Here is a 16,637-nt window from a genome sequence, read left to right as displayed (position 1 = left end):
CCGGGGGCAGCGGGCAGGGCCGGGGCGGGTCTCTCCGGGAGCGCTTCCGCCGGCGGGCGGGCTTTCCGGGGCGGGTCCGTGCGCGCCGCCATGCCCGCCGCCGCCGCGCCGCCCGCCCGCCCCGGCGCGGCCGCCCCGCCGAGGCGCGGGGCGCTGCGGGCCCGCTGACCGCGTCCCCCGAGGGCTTCCCCGCGGCCATGGCGCCCGCCTGGCCCTGGCTGCTGCTGCTGTGGCTGGGGGCTCTGCGCGCCCTCCCGGCCCCGCCGCGCATCCGGCTGCCGCTGCGGGGCGGCGCGGCCCCGCCGTCGGGACTCCGGCAGCGCCGGGCGCCGCTGGACACCGAGCCCGACAGCACCGGCAGCTTCGTGGAGATGATCGACAACCTGCGGGGCAAGTCCGGGCAGGGGTACTACGTGGAGATGACGGTGGGCAGCCCCCCGCAGAAGGTGAGGTGGGAGGGGATCCCCGCATCTCTCGCATCCCCTGCATCTCCCTCCTCCGCTGCATTCCCGGGGGCTGCGGATGCCCCTCTGGCCCGCTGCGGGTGCCATCATGGCATCGCGTGGCTCTCGCCGCACGGCCCGGACGGCATTCCTGCTTCTCATTGCTCCCGTGATGATTTTCCTGGTGGATTTGAGCTAAAACTGGCCGCAGGCGCCTGCCGAAGGTGACCGCAGCGCTCCCGGGGCTGCCCGGGCGCTCCGGGCGCTATGGCCGGTGCTGCGTGTGCCGCTCCGTGCGGGCGAGCCAGGCTGCATCCCTCCATCCCTCCCTTCCCTCTCCATCCCTCCCTCCCGCCATCCCTCCCTCCCTCCCTGCCTCCATCCCCGCTCCCCAGCCGGAGGATGCCGCTGGAGCTGCGCGGGCTGTGGGCGGCAGGCGGGTGGGATGTGGCTGCGCAGCCCCGTGCCCGCCTGGAGCGGCACATGAGGCACGGAGGAGCCCACGGCCGAGCCGTGCTCGGCTGTTCCTGCCAGCACAGCCCCGGGCGCAGCTGCTGCCGGGCTCCTCGTGCTGCTCCCGGCCCGGGGAAATTCTCCAGAATTCCTGCAGAGCTCGGTTTTCCCCGGGACCTCGTGATGTTTGTGGCTGCGCAGGAGTTGGGCTGCGTGGGGAGGCAAAGTGCCGGAAAACGGGACGGCCTGGATGGAAAGGGAGCCCACAGGGCAGGCAGAGCAGGCGTTGGTGCGTCACCAGGCTCTGATCCTGCTCCATCTTTTTGTCAGCATCCCTCACACGCTGCCCAGCTCGTGTGGCACCGTGTGCCTGCGCTGGGGACAGGCCGAATGCTGAGGGCCAGCTGTCAGTCACACAGCTCAGGGCGACCAGCTCCTCCCCTCTTTTACTGATGAGATCGGGGAGGTTCCCGCTGCTAAATCCTTTTGTGCCCATCCCGATCCCCTCTGTCACCAGCAACAAGTCTGAGGGTCAAGCTCGGTGGTGGAGGCTCCAGGTTCCTCCCAGTACAGGGCCACATTCCCTCATGCCTGCCATCACCACTTTTTGGGTGCTGCCAGAACAGCCAGCACCCACACAGGCTGTGAAATAAAGGCTGGCTTTTCCCCACGAGCTGTCTGTGCTCTGCGTGCACGGTGGGAGAGAGCAATGGGAGCAAGATGTGGACAGAGGAATGATACCACTGCCATGGAAATTGGATCTCTGGGAGCACTGTTGTGTTGTCCCTGCCTGCTCTGGCAGGGTGTGTTTAGGGGAATAAAAAAAGGGAGGAGATTATTTCTAAAATCTAGTTTTAAATGTGATTTCATCATCTGCCTGCCACGTGTCGCAGCTGCCAGATAATTTCCGTGCGAACCACCTGTTCCCAGGCACTCGTGCATTCCCGAGCCAGCCACCCTTTTGGGCAGCATCTTCCAGCCTTGGATTGCTTCCAATGCAAACGTGGTGCCTGTGCCTGCATGTGTGTGTGTGTGCTGGAGCAAAATCCCTCCAGGCATTGCAGTGGAATGAGAGGATTCATATGAAAGAGTTTGCAGGAAATTGGGAGCGTGTTTGCCCCGGGGAGGTGCGTGCATCCTTCCCAAAGGCTCGCACGCAGCAGGGGGATGGTGATCCATCTCCTCACCTTTCCTTTCACCTTCCCAATGCTGACAAGGAAGTTTCTGTATCCCCTTGTGCTTTAATTTTGGTTCTGAGCCGCGCTGTGCTGCCAAGTCACCGTCAGCAGCTGATTGCTCACACATCCCATGTGTCCAAGCATGTTGGTTTCCCTGGCTCCCCAGAACGGGCTGATTCATAAACACACAGGGGAGAGGGGTGAGCAGAGCAGCAGGAACCAGTATTTTGGGACAGATGGCGCGGGCTTGGTGCCCCAGGAGCAGCACACAGCTCTGGGGACACGCGTGACACAGAGCCAGCGCTGCTGCTGAGGTGCCTGGAGGGGCTGTCACTTCCAGGGACAGGTTTCAGCCAGTGTCCCTGCCACACATGTCTTGGCCTCACCAGTTCACGTGCCATGTCCTGGCCTGAATGGATGGCTGGGCTGAGTCTCAAGGATCTGGGTTCTCTCCACGTGGGTCCTGTGTGTGACCCCTTCAGCAGGACAGAGACTGCGAGGGTAAAAGCCCTCCCTGCCTCCTCTCGCTGCAGCGTCAGCTCAGCAGGTCCTTCTCCAGGGAAACCAGTCTGCTCTGGGTGCTCTGGGGATTGGAGATGAGCTGTGTGGAGCAGGTGGCCCCTAATGACCCACCCACAGAGCCAGGAACAGCTCTGGGAATGGCGCAGGTTGCCAGGAGAAGGTCGAGCTGTGTGGTGGGTGCTGAGCTGGCACTTGCCCAGGGTGGGTACTGGGGGGTGAACGTGATGCTCTGATCTTTACCCAGGCCTGAAACGTTCCCCTTGGCAGGGAGATGGAGCTGGGGTGCTCAGGACATGCCAGCCTGTCAGGGACAGCACTCGGCAGCTGCAGCCGGTGCTCCTGCGATTACCACAAGCGCATTAACCTCCTTCCTCTCCCTCTCACTCCACAGATTAAGGGCTGAAGCCCCAGAGCTGCTGCCCAGGGTGATGCTGTGAAGCAGCTCCTGGCTCTGGGGTGAGGGCTTGTCTTGAGCTCTGATGCCCAGGACAGCCAGGAGAGTTAGACAGCCCCAATCCCACCTGGACAATCCCACCCCGGCAATTCCATCCCAGCAATCCCATCCCAGCAGTCCCACTCCAACAATCCCACCCTGGCAATTCCATCCCAGCAATCCGACTTTAGTAATCCCACCGTGGCAATCCTACCTGGACAATCCCATCCTGGCAATCCCACCCCAGAGTCCCACCCCGGCAATTCCATACCAGCAATCCTACCTGGACAATCCCACTCTGGCAATCCGACCCCAGTAATCCCACCCTGGCAATCCCACCCCATCCATCCCATCCCATTCCCTGCCTGTGCTGCAGGCACGGTTCAGCTGAGGGCAGGATCTGGCTGGCCCACTCCTGGCCCTGCCAGTGGGATGTTTGCCAGACCTGGTAATCCTGCCCAGGCAGGAATGAATCAGGAGCAGGGCTCAGCATATGGGTGGCGATTAGCGGGCGCAGGGATCTGCGGGAGCTGCCCGATCCTTCCCAGCGGCTGTGCCAGCAAATCTGCTCTCCTGGCAAGGGGAACCTGCACCCTGTACTGCTGCTGCTGCTGCTCTCCAGCCCCATGACACCTGCCTGTGGGTTTGGGGGCTGAGGCTGGGTGAGGAGCTCATGCTCTGTTTGCACAGTGCTGGATGGTGTTTGCTTTTTGTCGCTGCCTCCTGCTCCACCACCTCCTTCTCTACTCTCTGGGCACAACAGAGAGGGTCCCACTGCGCTCATGAGCCTTCCTGTCTTTTCTTCCTTCCCCAGTTGAATATCCTGGTGGACACAGGGAGCAGTAACTTCGCTGTGGGAGCTGCACCACACCCCTTCCTCCGGAGATACTACCAGCGGCAGCTGTGAGTATTCTGTGGGGACACATTGCACAGCCACTCAGGCACACTGCTTCTCCTTGCTGGAGGTCTGGCCAGACCCTGCCAGGTCCAGCATGGCCTCTGGAATGGCTGGATGCACAAAATCCTGCTGGTCTGACCCGTCCCTGTGCCGCCGTTGCAGGTCCAGCACCTACCGCGACCTGCGGAAGGGAGTGTACGTGCCCTACACCCAGGGCAAGTGGGAAGGGGAGCTGGGCACTGACCTTGTCACCATCCCCCACGGCCCCAACGTCACTGTCAGAGCCAACATCGCTGCCATCACAGAGTCAGACAAATTCTTCATCAACGGCTCCAACTGGGAAGGGATCCTGGGACTGGCGTATGCTGAGATTGCCCGGGTGAGTCCTGGCTGACAGGCCTGGGTGTGAGCACCAAAACGCTTCAGTTGCCTTTTTCCTTGTCCCTGTTTGTCCCCTGGGTGCAGAGAACTCCTAGAGAAGGGACAGCACTGACACATCCCTGTCCTGTCTCTGCTTTCTCCTCCACCAGCCCGACGACAGCCTGGAGCCCTTCTTTGACTCGCTGGTGAAGCAGACACGGGTGCCCAACATCTTCTCCCTGCAGCTGTGCGGGACAGGCTTCTCTCCCAACGAGACAGAGGCCGTGGCCTCGGTGGGAGGCAGCATGGTGAGCACTCCACAGGTGGCTGGGGGTTCCCTGGTGGCACTGCCAGCGCGGGGTGGCAGCGCCGTGCTGTGTCTGTGCAGATCATCGGTGGCATCGACCGCTCGCTGTACGTGGGTGACATCTGGTACACGCCCATCCGCAAGGAGTGGTACTACGAGGTCATCATCGTCAAGCTGGAGGTCAACGGGCAGGACCTGAACATGGACTGCAAAGAGGTGAGCAGGCAGTGGTGGAGCTGCCCCACAGGCCCTGGAGGCACCCACCATGGGTCAGAGGAGGCTGGGAGGGGAGAGGGCTGGGGTCACTCCTCCTCTTCTGCCTCCCAGTACAACTATGACAAGAGCATTGTGGACAGCGGGACCACCAACCTCAGGCTGCCCAAGAAGGTGTTTGAGGCTGCGGTGAAATCCATCAAAACAGCATCTTCGGTCAGTGGAGCCCATCCCTTCCTGGCACAGCCCAGGGCCAGGGCAGGGCTGTGGGCAGTCTGGCTGCCCCTCACCAGCCTGGCACTCTGCTGCCTGCCCAGCTTGGCCCCGCTCACCTTCCCTTTCCCTCTGGCAGACAGAGAAGTTCCCAGACGGTTTCTGGCTGGGGGAGCAGCTGGTTTGCTGGCAGGTCGGCACCACCCCCTGGCACATCTTCCCCGTGCTGTCCCTCTACCTGATGGGGGAGGCCACCAACCAATCCTTCCGGATCACCATCCTGCCCCAGGTGAGCGCTGGCCCCGGGGAGCGCGGGCTGGAGCGGGGACAGCCGCCTCCCCTGACGGCTCCTCTCCTCCCGCAGCAATACCTGCGCCCGGTGGAGGACGTGGCCACCTCTCAGGACGACTGCTACAAGTTTGCCATCTCCCAGTCCTCCACGGGCACCGTCATGGGCGCCGTGATCATGGAGGGCTTCTACGTGGTGTTCGACCGCGCCCGCAAGCGCATCGGCTTCGCCGTCAGCGCCTGCCACGGTAGCCGGGCTGGGGGATGAGCGTGGGGAACCAGGACTTTGGGACAGCAGATTAATATGATCATGCAGGAGTTGATTTATTGTTTGTTTTTTAGCTTTAGTTGTAAATTTTAAGGTTACTGTTTACATGGTTACGCATTTTTTGATTGGTGCTTTTATGTTGTTTACGCGTCTTGTACGAGTTTTTGATTGGTGGTTGTTTAAACCTTTATTTTTTACTTTTATTTTGTTTTTTTTTTTTATTTCAGTGTTTTGGTTTTTAGCTTTATTTTCTCTTGATTTATGTTTCAATGGCTTTGAAAGGTCTCAACAAGTTGTAGAAAAACACTTAAAATGGCTTATTTCGTGCACTTGTTATAAGAAATATACGAAAAACAGCTAAGAAACAGGAAAATATACAGAAAAACAGCTAAAATATAACAGCTAAATTTAGTTTGGGTGGTGTACACAATACAGACTACAGCCTGGGTTTGTTTAGATGTGTTACTGTGGCTTAAAGGTGTTCAGTATTACTAGAGATGAGGGGTGGGCAGTGACCAGCCGCTGCCTCCCCCTCCCGCAGTGCACGACGAGTTCCGCAGGGCGGCGGTGGACGGGCCCCACCTGCACTCCAACATGGAGGACTGCGGCTACAACATCCCGCAGACGGACGAGTCCACGCTGATGACCATCGCCTACGTCATGGCGGCCATCTGCGCCCTCTTCATGCTGCCCCTCTGCCTCATGGTGTTCCAGTGGCGCTGCTTCCGCTGCCTGCGGCGCGACCACGACGACTTTGCCGACGACATCTCCCTGCTGAAGTGACGGCGCTGCAGGTGAGGCAGCGGGGCAGGGCTGGAGTGTGGTGGCAGCCCGGGGAGCTCAGACCCTGTGCCCGGGGCCTGGGGACTCGGTGTCCGTCAGGGCCGGCAGCCAGGGGAGCCCCAGGCTCAGTCTCCATCTATCTGGGACCTGCAGCTGGGGGGAGTGCAGCAGCCCCATCCTGGGAGCTGGGGGTGGCTTCTCTGCTCCAGCACCAGGACAGCACCAAGCTCTCCCACCCAGCCTTGCCTGGCTTGATGGAGTGACGCTGATGAGCCATCCCCTGCCTGTCCCCTCCCATCCCTGTGCATCCCTTTGCAGCTCGCCCCGCCAGGAACCTGCCAGCCCAGGCTCTCTTGTAGGGAGCTGTGCTGCAGCTGTGCCTCCCCTGTGACTCCCTGCACTGAGCCAGACTCCAGGGTCATCCTGGAGCCATCCAGCCTCAGGCTTTTCAGAGACAGCCCTGCAGGGCCAGCCTGGGCTGCCCAGACAGGGCTTTCCCTCCTACCCTGCTGCCCATACATTGCTCATTCTGATGTTTCCCCTGCATTTTCCTGCCTTCCTGAGTTGTGCTCCTGCTGCCACCAGCCCCAAGATTCCCTGTGCCCTCCTGGGACAGGCAGGAGCTGGTACCCATCCTCTCCTGGGACAGGCAGGAGCTGGTACACATCCTCTTCCAGAACAGCAGGAGCAGGTACCCATCCTCTCCTGAGACAGGCAGGAGCAGGTACCCATCCTCTCCTGGGACAGGCAGGAACAGGTACTCATCCTCTCCTGGGACAGGCAGGAACAGGTACCCATCCTCTCCTGAGACAGGCAGGAGCAGGTACCCATCCTCTCCTGGGACAGGCAGGAACAGGTACTCATCCTCTCCTGAGACAGGCAGGAGCAGGTACCCATCCTCTCCTGAGACAGGCAGGAGCAGGTACCCATCCTCTCCTGAGACAGGCAGGAGCAGGTACCCATCCTCTCCTGGGACAGGCAGGAACAGGCACTCATCCTCTCCTGGGACAGGCAGGAACAGGTACTCATCCTCTCCCCACGTCACATGGGATGGGAAACTCCCTGCCCTCGCTTCCAGCATCAGCAGTGGCTGCCACACAGGAGCCAGTGCCAGGAGTGAAGTTCCCAGCCCTGGCCCTGGCTGCTCCCCAGCCCACCCAGCCCTTCAAAAGCCATAGGGGAGCCTGGGCCCCCCCTGCAGCCCCCCACCTCCCTGCCAGCACATCCCACGGCACAGCAGCTCCTCTCTGCTCAGTCCACACGTCCAGGCCCGGCTGTGGGACACCCTGGCATCCTGGGGACAGGCAGCAGCTGTGGGAACTGCAGCATTTATTGTTTTTTTAGACACATGGTTGTATTTATTTTATTTTTTTTTACAATGCGTGTCATTGGTAGCGCAGCTGCGCGTTGAGAGCGTGTACAGAGCCGGTCCCACGTGTACAGAGCACGGCTGCCTCTCACCTGTACAGTACATCCATATATCTCTATTTTTAATTCTAGCCCTGAAAGCCACTGTTCCAACATCAGGGGTCAGTCCTGTTTTGTTTTGGGGGTTTTTTTAGTCTCCAGCCTTCTGCTCAGTCCTTGGCCACTGTGGGCACCAGGCAGGGCCAGGGCTCACGCTGCAGCCGCGTGTTTGGTGGGAGCAGGTGATGGTGAGGGGGCCCCAGCTGGCTTGAGGAGGGGTGCAGGGCTGGAGCACGCAGAGCAGTGGCTCACGAGCCCAAAGGACCCTGAGCACAGGAGGCACCTCTGTCCTTGAGGATTTTCCAGTGTGTGAGGACAACCCCTCCTCCCTGTGCTGCAGGATCACCGTCCCTTCCCCAGAGCAGACACCCCTGGCCTTGCAGGCAGTGCTAGTGCTGTATTCCCTTGCTTCTCTGCCTCCAGCCTGGATAGGAAGGAGCTCAAACACGTTGCCACAATTAAAAGGCATCACCCCTCCATGAGCAGAGGGGGTACCTGCAGTGCCAGAGCTGAGCTGGCGGCTGCCCTGCAGAGCCACCGGGTCAGGCAGGGACAGACTGAGGACCCAGAGCAATCAGAGCATAAATCCTGTTAACTAAATCCTGCAGCCACACGTTTTCTTTGGGAAAGCAAAGCAGCGAGGGAGCCAGGAAAGGCAGCACAGGAGACCAGCCAGCCCTCGCATGGGGCACTGCCACAACAGCCCCCACACTGCCCCTGCTCACTCACACCGAGCCCCCGGCCCCAGCCTCGCTCCAAACCCGCACCCAGCCACTCCCTGCAAGAGGGCAACCTTCTCCCCCCACCCTCGTGCCTGCCCAGGACCCCCAGGACCCCAGAGACTCTGTTGTGGACCACTGCCTTAAAACACGCCCGGAGGAGCCGGCCTGCGGCGGGTTCAGCACCAGGGCTGCTCCCCTGCCCACGGGGGCAGCCAGCAGTGCCCAGCTCCTGCCACAGATCCTGAGCAAAGGGGGTGGGGGGATTTTTAGAGAGTCGTTGCAAGATTTTCAGCGGTGCTGAGCACCTCGCAATCCCAGCGGAATCCATGGAGAAAGGGTGGGGGTCAGCCCGTGCTTTGGGACAGTAGAGAGGGAACGCAGGGTTGGACAGGTTGGTTCATCCTGAGCTGCAGCGCAGCCGTGTCCGTCCGCTCCCTCCCCAGGGCCCAGACAGCAGCAGGGGAGGGGATGGGATGGGATGGGACCATGGGCTGTCGCTGGAGGCTCCAGTATTCTGTAACCCAGTGTCTATGTAAGAACAATGAATGTTAACACGGTAAATTATTATGACATTAAAAAAAAAATAAATAAAAAAGACCACGAGAAATTGGCTCTTTATCTACAACTCGTTCATTGGCAAGAGGGGAAGGAACAGGTGATGGCTGGCAGGGATGTGGGGGTGGTGAGGAAAGGAGCTGATGGGATCCAAGTGGGAAGAGGTGGCTGAGACAGTTCCCAGCAAGCAGGGAACAACACTGACCCTCATTTGCAAGAAGCCAGCAAGGCTGTGGACTAAGAAATGAGGAGCTGCAGCAAATCACTGCATAATATACACACTTTATTTATGAATTTGTATGTTTACAGACTTTCTATACACACATTCCTATATAATAAAAATGTACATGTGTATACATGATCGTATAAATATAGAACTGTAGAAATCTTAGAACTGATCCTGTCTATTCACAGCAACTCCTCCTGGGGGCCCACGTTGTCCTAGCAGCCGTCATTTGAGGCTTGGGCAAAAGGGGCAAGTGTCATTCGTGTTGGTTTGTGCCCAGAATTTGATGCACTGGAAGAGAGAGAATTAGTCAAGAGCTGCTGGCCCAGCCCAAAGGTGCCACCATTGTCCACAGCACTCGCTTCAGGGATGGTTTCCTTTGCTCCTTGCAGCCTCCATCACAAGGTCACCATGAGGAAGGAGCCCTTGTCACCCTTGCAGGATTGTCAGGCTCTCCTCAACATGAGTTTCCATTTCCTTGACAGGCCACTGCTGGAGGCCCCAGAGCTGCTGGGATGGGGAGTTCCCACACTGCCAGACCCATGGGATAGGAAAGTCTCCTCCTCTTCCCCAGAGCTCCTGTCTGGCATCCCCAGCCCAGACACCTGGGCAGCAGTGGCAGCTCTCCCTCACCCTGTGTTCCAGATCCTTCCAGACTGTCCTGCTCCAGCATCTAACCCTCACAGACACAGCACAGGCTCAGGGACACAAGGACAGCCTGTTCCTAAAGCCACCACCTGCCAGCCATGCAGGGTGGCCCAGCCAAGAGTACAGAAAGGATGGGATGACAGGATGCAGGGAAGCTGTTTATTGATCGTACCCTTCTCCTGGCAAGGTGTCAGGACAACAAGGACTCGGGAGAGGTCACTTGGAAGGACCAGGAGGAGGCCCTGAGCAGCAGAACACACTCACCTCCTTGTGCAGCACATGTGAGCAGGCCATGGGGTGAAGGTCACCGGGCTGCACCAGCTTCTGGCACATCAGACACAGCTTACAGGCAGCTGGGGTCTGGGATGGGCAGTGAGGGAAAGAAAGAAGGCAGGGAAGTCAGACACACAGCTCTGATCATGGATTCAGCTGCAGCCTGAGGCCACAACCAGCACGCCCTGAGAGCCACCATCACATCTCGTGTCTCTCTGTTCCAATGTGGAACACAAAGGATCTGTGCTCCCAATCCCCCCCTTCACCTCAGCAGCCCAGGGAGCTCCCAGCTGCAGGGGCTCATCCCTTCAGGTGCATCCCAGCAGGCTCCCCTCCCTCCCCAGTCCCAGGGAAGCCAAGTCCTTACGTGTGACGCTGTCCCTGGGTAAGCGACCTGGGCCGGGGGCAGGAACATGGGTGTGCTCATCTGAGGCAGGGGAGCAGAGAACATGGGGGCCCTGATCCGGCCCAGAGGCTGCAGCAAGGCAGAGGAGGCACATCAGAACACTCCAGGGAGGGAAGGACAGAGGAGTCACCCCGGGGAAAGGCATTCCCTGCAGTCAGCAGGAAAGGGAAGCCAGGGGACAGCCCCAGCTCTGTGGGCAGCAGGAGAAGAGCAGCTCTCCCTGCTCCCAGACCCCCCTCCCAGCAGCCCCCCACCGTCCCACCTGAGCCCCGGCCGCTGCCCGCTCCTGCTGCTCCGCCAGCTTGGCTGCCACCAGCTGGTTCAGCTCCTCCATGGTCAGCCCGGCCATGGTCCTCCGGGCAGTCTTGATCTGCTGCAGGATGTTGGTCAGCTGGGCCCTGTGTGGACAGCAGCCTGCTAAGAGCTCCCTCCCAGACTGGGATCCCTCAGCCACCACTGCCAGGGGGAAGCTGGGTGCTCAGCCTCCAGGTGAGGTGATGCTGAGGAGCTTCTCTCCCCAGAGCACTGGGGAAAAGGAGGGAACCCCCAAAGACAGGCTGGGGGGCTCCTGGCTGTGCTCATATATCCCTGCAAAGCTCAGTGATCCATCCCCAGCCATGAGGACAGCACCACCTTCGCCTGCCCCACCTCCCGCAGACCCCACTCCCAAAAATCCCCCAGCAGCCCCTCACTTGTTGCACTGTGGGAACCGAGTCAGCAGCTTCTCCAGCAGCTTCTCCAGCTTGTCAGCCGGCTGGGGGGGCCTGTGGAACTCGGCAGCCACGCTGAGGGCGCCCAGGCCGGGCGGAGGAGGGATGGAGGCGGCGGGGGCCATGTGCGGGCTGTGCGTGCCCAGCAGCGACGCCACCACCGGGCTGCTCCTCCCCTGGGAGGCGGGCAGGGGCGGGGAGGGCTGGCTGGGCCTGGACATGGCGGGGTTCAGCAGAGGGAAGGACAGCGCCCGGGGATCCGCGCTCGGCATCACCATGGGCACGGGGACGGGCCCGATGGGGAAGGGCAGCCGGGGAGTCAGGGATGGGCTGGGCTGGAATGCCGTCAGCATGAAATCTGTCTGAGAAAGAAAAACAGGGCGAGAGGGAAAGGCTGGTTAGAGTAAGACCACCTGGAAGCAGAGCTGAGTGCCCTCTTGTCCAGCTAGCGAGGTGGGAACTGCAGCTGGAAAGGGAAGGAGATCAAGGAGACCCTTCCCCTGCTCTCCAGTAAGCCCAGACAGGGAATGGGCCATCCCACAGCAGCAGGCAGGCTGTGCCAGGGGCTGTGGAATGGCTGTGGGGCTGGAGAGGAACTCACCTCCGAAGGCGGAGGAGGCAGCGTGGGCGTCGGGATCTGGGGGAGGCTGCTCAGCTTGGTGCCATTCCTCACCATCTGGATGTGGTCATTGAACTGATCCTAGCAGAGAGGGAAGGAAATGGGCACATTTATCAAAGCTGAGCAAGTTCAGGGCATTCTAAACCAGGGGCAGGGCCTAAAGTGGGACTGTTTGGGTCCACAGAAGAATGGAAGAGGAGCTGAAGGGATAAACGCTGTGTGTGTGAAGAACTGCTCCCTGTGTGAAGAACTGCTCCCTGTGTGAAGAACTGCTCACTGTGTGTGAACTGCTCCCTGTGTGTGTGAACTGCTCACTGCTAGGCTGGGAGAGGTCAGCAGGAACTTACTCGGACACTTTGCTTGGTCATTCGTATCCTGTTCAGCCTCATCTCCCACTCCTGCTTTGGCCTCATGGTCTCCAGCGTGGGCGGCGCAGACCTGCAAGCACAGCTGAACTTTCCCACTTGCAACTGTGCTCTCACTGGCAGCAAAGTGGGAGCAAGCAACCCCCCACAGCCTCCTGAATTCCCCTCCTCCAGCAGGGTGGGAAGGGCTCACCCCCAGGTGAGGCACCCCACAAGGGAGAGGGACTGATCTGGGGGACACACAGGGACACCAGTCACAGCACTGACTGAGCCTGGCAGATGAACAGTGATGGGACAAGCACAGCCCCACACACCCTTCTGTGTGACATCATTGAACCACGTTGATCCAGTAAGAAAACCACAGGAAATCCTGAACTATTCTAGTCCAACCTCCAGCGTACATAGAGTAAGAGGAGATGGGACACAGGGACACCTGAGTAACTCTGCCTGCCACTTCTGACAGGACACACTTACTTGAGGTAGGTGAGGTGTAGTTCTGCTTCTTTTTCTGCTTCTTCTAGTTTCAGCACCAGCAGCTCCTTCCGGCTCTCCAGGGACAGGATCTATGGAGAGAGGCTCAGTGTTTGCACTCCCCTGTTTCCTGCTGCCAGACCAGGCACTGGGCACTGCTCCCCACCAATGCTCACTCCACTGACACTTGTTCATCTTTCCTTTTATCCCACAAAGCAGGACCTGGCCTTGTCCTGCTCCTAATTTCACAGAACTGTCCATTAACCATCTGGAATCTCAAACCAACCACTCTGCAGGGAAGAAATCAGCTGCTCACCTCTGCTTTCCAGGCCCGTTCTGTCTCCTCAAGAATGTTCCTGTTGATTTCATTGTGCTGGTTCTTCAGCTTGTCCAGCTCCATCTCCCACAGCTGCCTGCACAGAGAAGAGAAGAGAAGAGAAGAGAAGAGAAGAGAAGAGAAGAGAAGAGAAGAGAAGAGAAGAGAAGAGAAGAGAAGAGAAGAGAAGAGAAGAGAAGAGAAGAGAAGAGAAGAGAAGAGAAGAGAAGAGAAGAGAAGAGAAGAGAACAGTTCCCCTTAGGCTCAGGCAGCAGAATAGCTGCACAGGGATCGATCCCAGGAGCTCTGGATGGGGTAGAACCATGGAAGATCAGCAGCCTCCAGACTGTGACACCTGCCCCAGCTCCCTGGGCTGTGTGAGTCACTGTCCCAGCAGTGAGCTGTTCCAGAGCACACATACAAGCAGAGTGCAAACACACTGGGCCAAACAAGGGGAATTCCCCACAGCAAAATTCAGCCCAACAGGGAAGATCTGAACTAGGAATCAATCTGAGGACCAGGCAGAGCTATGCTGTTCTGATCCTGGAGAAGTTTAAAGCTGGGCATTCCCACCTGTGCTTTGGGAACACCTGGGTCTGGAGCATCTCTGCCCAGCTTTAAACACCCGAGCGTGCCAGAGTTTAGTGGAGCTGGACAGCTGTGGGGAACAGACAGGGACATCAGACTGCCCTAATTCTGGGCAGTTGAAATTCAATCACAAGTAGCAGTTACAAGCTGAGGCAATCCACCAAGCACACTCTAATCTTATGGGATCTTTATGCCACAAGTATCTAGGAGTCTGCTTGTGATGGGGATCAAAGACTTAATCCAGAGCCCTGATGCTGAAAGGAGATAAAACCTCTAGAGCACGAAACTGGCCAGCACTGCTGGATCATTGTCTCTACTCTGTCCCAAGCAAGATGCACTCTGAGACAAAATGACAGGAAGGAACTGGGCAGCATTAATCAGGTGAAGGATAAGAGCCTTACTTCTCATCAGACTGCTCTGCAATCAGAGAGGCAATCTTGTTTTCCTTCTCCTCCTGCTCCTTCAGCAACCTGCATGGGAGAAAAGGGGCAGCACAGCTGGAATCCCAACGGGGCAGGGCCCATTATCAAACCAAACCCCCTGCCAGCACATCCCCAGGCCCAGCCACACACCACGGGCTGGGGATGGCTCCCTGCAATGTGTGTGGGCTGCCAGCAGCCCCTGGAGCACAAATCCTGCTGTCTCATGACACTGCACAAAGGCTGTGGCACAGAACCAGGCTCGCTGCTGGCAGCTGTGCTGCTCCCCCAGCACGTGCTCTGCCATGGTCACTTGGGGAAAAAGGGCTGAGCACCAGCCATCACTGGAGCAGTTTAACCCAAAAACATGGCTGGGCACTCAGAATAAAAACCAGACCTCTACGACATGACAGAATGGCTCCATGAAAGTGCCAGCTCAAATACAGGGACTCATTCATATACAGGTCTGAACTAAATACTCACTGCTTCCTAAAAGTTTAAAGCTCTTTGCTCCATCAGGTTTATATCACAGTTAAGCAAAACCTTCTTCCCCCACAATAAACACTTTCTTTTCCATACAAATACCTTCTGCCTTTCTCACAGAGTTTCTCAATTTCAGCTTTGAGATCCTGCTCTTTCTGCAGGAATTCTTTCTTTTCTTTCTCCATCTTTTTCTTAGTCTCTTCTCGCTTGATCGTAACATCCTGAATCGCTTTCAGGATCTCCTGGAATAAAACAAGTATCACACAGATACAGAGCAAAATTACCAAGTAATGCCTTTGATTTGAAATCCATTATTTTTTTGGATTAATTGATTAATGAGATTACACAACAAACTCTTTCTTTTTAATAGATCCAGTCAAGATATAAATTGGTTATTATGAGGAAACTCAGGAGACTGATGATCTGGATCGCAGGTTCTCCTGCCTTTTCATAAAGACTTTATAATTAATTACAGGGCAGGTTAAACAAAAACAGTTCTCCACCAAATACCTGGTGGTTTTTCATCTCCTCTTCCCTCCGCTGCTGGAGCTGCTTAAGCTGGACCTGGAGCTGATTCTCCACCTGCCTCTGTTTGTCCAGCACCTCCTGGTAGCGCTCCTTCAGCAAGGCCCGCTCAGACATCATCTTGTCCTGCAGGGGAGAGCAAAATTCCTCTGTAACAAGGACAGTTTAAAGGACTTCTACGCTGGTATTCGAAGGTCTTGGGAGGTTCTTTTTCAAGTGTAATGATTCTGTGGCTCTATTTTGACAGGAAAAAATTGGGAAGAACAGCTCCAGCTCCCTTGCCTAGGGGCAGAGCCCAGATCTGAGCACAGGGCTTCAATACCCACCAAGTTCTTCTCGATGTCCTGCTCCGTGTTCACATTGGCATCAGCTGCCTTGAAGTCGGTCTGTGAAGGGAGATGATTGAGATCAGCCCCTGCAGTGCCCAGAGAGGGAATCCAGGCCCTCCCTGGGCACCTGTTCCAGTGCCCTGCCACCCTTCATCCAAAGGAGCTCTGTGTCATATTGAGATGAAACTTATCACTTCAGTTTGTGGCCATTGTTCCTTATCCTGCAGCTGGGCACCAACAAAAATAATCTGGCACCATTCTTTAACATCCCCTGGAGGTATTTATATGCATTAACAGAATTCCCTCTCAGTCTTGTCTAGACAAACCAGGCCCAGCTCTTGCAGCCTCTCCTTATAAGAGAGATGCTCCAAACCCCTCATCATCTTCACAGCCTCCACTGGACCCTTCTTCAGTAGCTCCTTGTCTTTCTTGTACTGAGGAGCCCAGAACTGGACACAGCACTGCAGGTATGGCCTCATTAGGGTCGAATTTGAATTAAAGATTAATTGAAGACTGTTCAAAGCGGAGGAGCAGCGGCTGTAAAGCTGCAAGTACAGATGTGCTTTACCCTTCAGTCGCGACTTATCCAGTTCTTTGTCCTCCAGGGCCCTGGCCCCGCACACCACGAACCCCGCGAGCCCCGGGGCGGCTGCACCCACCTGCACCGCGATGTTCTGCGACGGCCGGGCCGGGGCCGCCTCCTCGTCGGGCTCCTGGGCCGCGGCTCCGCTCTGCCCCGCGGCCTCCGCGCCGCCCGCCGCGGGCTCCGCGCCGCCGGGGCCGGGGCCGGGGCCGGGGCCGGGGCCGCCCGCGGGCTCCGCGTCCCCGCCGGGCCCGGGCTCGCTGGGGCTCTCCGGGGCGGAGAGCGGGCTCCCGCTGCGAGGAACGGGGACATCGGTCAGGGTCAGCATCGCGGCTCCATCCCCATCCCCGCTCCATCCCCGCTCCATCCCCGCCGGGCCCCCCGTTACCTGCCGGGCGGCGCGGCGGGGCCGGGCTCGCAGAGGCGCGGCGGGTCGGGCCCATCGACCTGCGCCTGTTCCAGCGCCATGGGGGCGGCTGCGGGGCTGGGCCGGGCGGCGCCGGGCGGCAGCGGCGGGGCACGGAGCGGCACCGGGCGGAGCGCACGACCCGCGCCCCCGCCGCGCCGCCCCTT

At 58.5% G+C, this 16,637-nt stretch overlaps 2 protein-coding genes across 8 annotated transcripts; one reads left to right on the top strand and one right to left on the bottom strand.

Annotated features, from left to right (window-relative positions):
• Nucleotides 1-90: 90 nt before the first annotated feature.
• BACE1 (beta-secretase 1) lies at nucleotides 91-9,143 on the top strand. Of its 6 annotated transcripts, XM_056509763.1 has the most exons (11): nucleotides 91-446; nucleotides 3,844-3,932; nucleotides 4,090-4,306; nucleotides 4,458-4,595; nucleotides 4,676-4,810; nucleotides 4,922-5,023; nucleotides 5,160-5,309; nucleotides 5,385-5,556; nucleotides 6,118-7,083; nucleotides 7,150-7,215; nucleotides 7,381-9,143. In XM_056509763.1, the coding sequence occupies exons 1-9, from the start codon at nucleotides 198-200 to the stop codon at nucleotides 6,357-6,359; spliced, it is 1,494 nt and encodes a 497-aa protein (XP_056365738.1). In that variant the 5' UTR covers nucleotides 91-197; the 3' UTR covers nucleotides 6,360-7,083; nucleotides 7,150-7,215; nucleotides 7,381-9,143. The 6 variants fall into 6 exon arrangements, with proteins under 6 accessions (XP_056365738.1, XP_056365741.1, XP_056365737.1 ...); XM_056509766.1 differs by lacking the exon at nucleotides 7,150-7,215 and having other exon boundaries at nucleotides 6,118-7,018; XM_056509762.1 differs by lacking the exon at nucleotides 7,150-7,215 and having other exon boundaries at nucleotides 6,118-7,050; nucleotides 7,348-9,143.
• Nucleotides 9,144-9,365: 222 nt separating this feature from the next.
• On the bottom strand, nucleotides 9,366-16,619 carry RNF214 (ring finger protein 214). Of its 2 annotated transcripts, none has more exons than XM_056509759.1 (15): nucleotides 16,453-16,619; nucleotides 16,141-16,357; nucleotides 15,479-15,538; nucleotides 15,138-15,278; nucleotides 14,730-14,869; nucleotides 14,127-14,195; nucleotides 13,138-13,234; nucleotides 12,825-12,913; nucleotides 12,333-12,435; nucleotides 11,968-12,066; nucleotides 11,349-11,728; nucleotides 10,919-11,054; nucleotides 10,618-10,725; nucleotides 10,242-10,337; nucleotides 9,366-9,620 (listed from the first exon to the last, which is right to left on the bottom strand). In XM_056509759.1, exons 1-15 carry the CDS (start codon nucleotides 16,530-16,532, stop codon nucleotides 9,555-9,557), a joined length of 1,881 nt encoding a protein of 626 aa, XP_056365734.1. In that variant the 5' UTR covers nucleotides 16,533-16,619; the 3' UTR covers nucleotides 9,366-9,554. The 2 variants fall into 2 exon arrangements, with proteins under 2 accessions (XP_056365734.1, XP_056365735.1); XM_056509760.1 differs by having other exon boundaries at nucleotides 12,333-12,423.
• Between the last annotated feature and the right edge of the window lie 18 nt (nucleotides 16,620-16,637).

This window comes from Oenanthe melanoleuca, chromosome 24 (genome assembly GCF_029582105.1).
Source record: "Oenanthe melanoleuca isolate GR-GAL-2019-014 chromosome 24, OMel1.0, whole genome shotgun sequence".
In the NCBI taxonomy this organism is placed as follows: Eukaryota; Metazoa; Chordata; class Aves; order Passeriformes; family Muscicapidae; genus Oenanthe; species Oenanthe melanoleuca.
This window is presented reverse-complemented; position numbering and strand designations above follow the sequence as displayed.

What these genes read in the sequence shown, in the direction of transcription:
- RNF214 (XM_056509759.1), bottom strand. Translation starts at nt 16,532, where the DNA reads ATGGCGCTGGAACAGGCGCAGGTCGATGGGCCCGACCCGCCGCGCCTC. An exon ending in AACGGGCCTGGAAAGCAGAG is followed by an intron (nt 12,914 to 13,137) that starts GTGAGCAGCTGA and finishes CTCTCTCCATAG; the next exon opens with ATCCTGTCCCTGGAGAGCCG. An exon ending in CGGTTCCCACAGTGCAACAA is followed by an intron (nt 11,055 to 11,348) that starts GTGAGGGGCTGC and finishes CTGTCCACACAG; the next exon opens with GGCCCAGCTGACCAACATCC.
- BACE1 (XM_056509766.1), top strand. Translation starts at nt 198, where the DNA reads ATGGCGCCCGCCTGGCCCTGGCTGCTGCTGCTGTGGCTGGGGGCTCTG. An exon ending in TGGGCAGCCCCCCGCAGAAG is followed by an intron (nt 447 to 3,843) that starts GTGAGGTGGGAG and finishes TTCCTTCCCCAG; the next exon opens with TTGAATATCCTGGTGGACAC. An exon ending in CGTATGCTGAGATTGCCCGG is followed by an intron (nt 4,307 to 4,457) that starts GTGAGTCCTGGC and finishes CTCCTCCACCAG; the next exon opens with CCCGACGACAGCCTGGAGCC.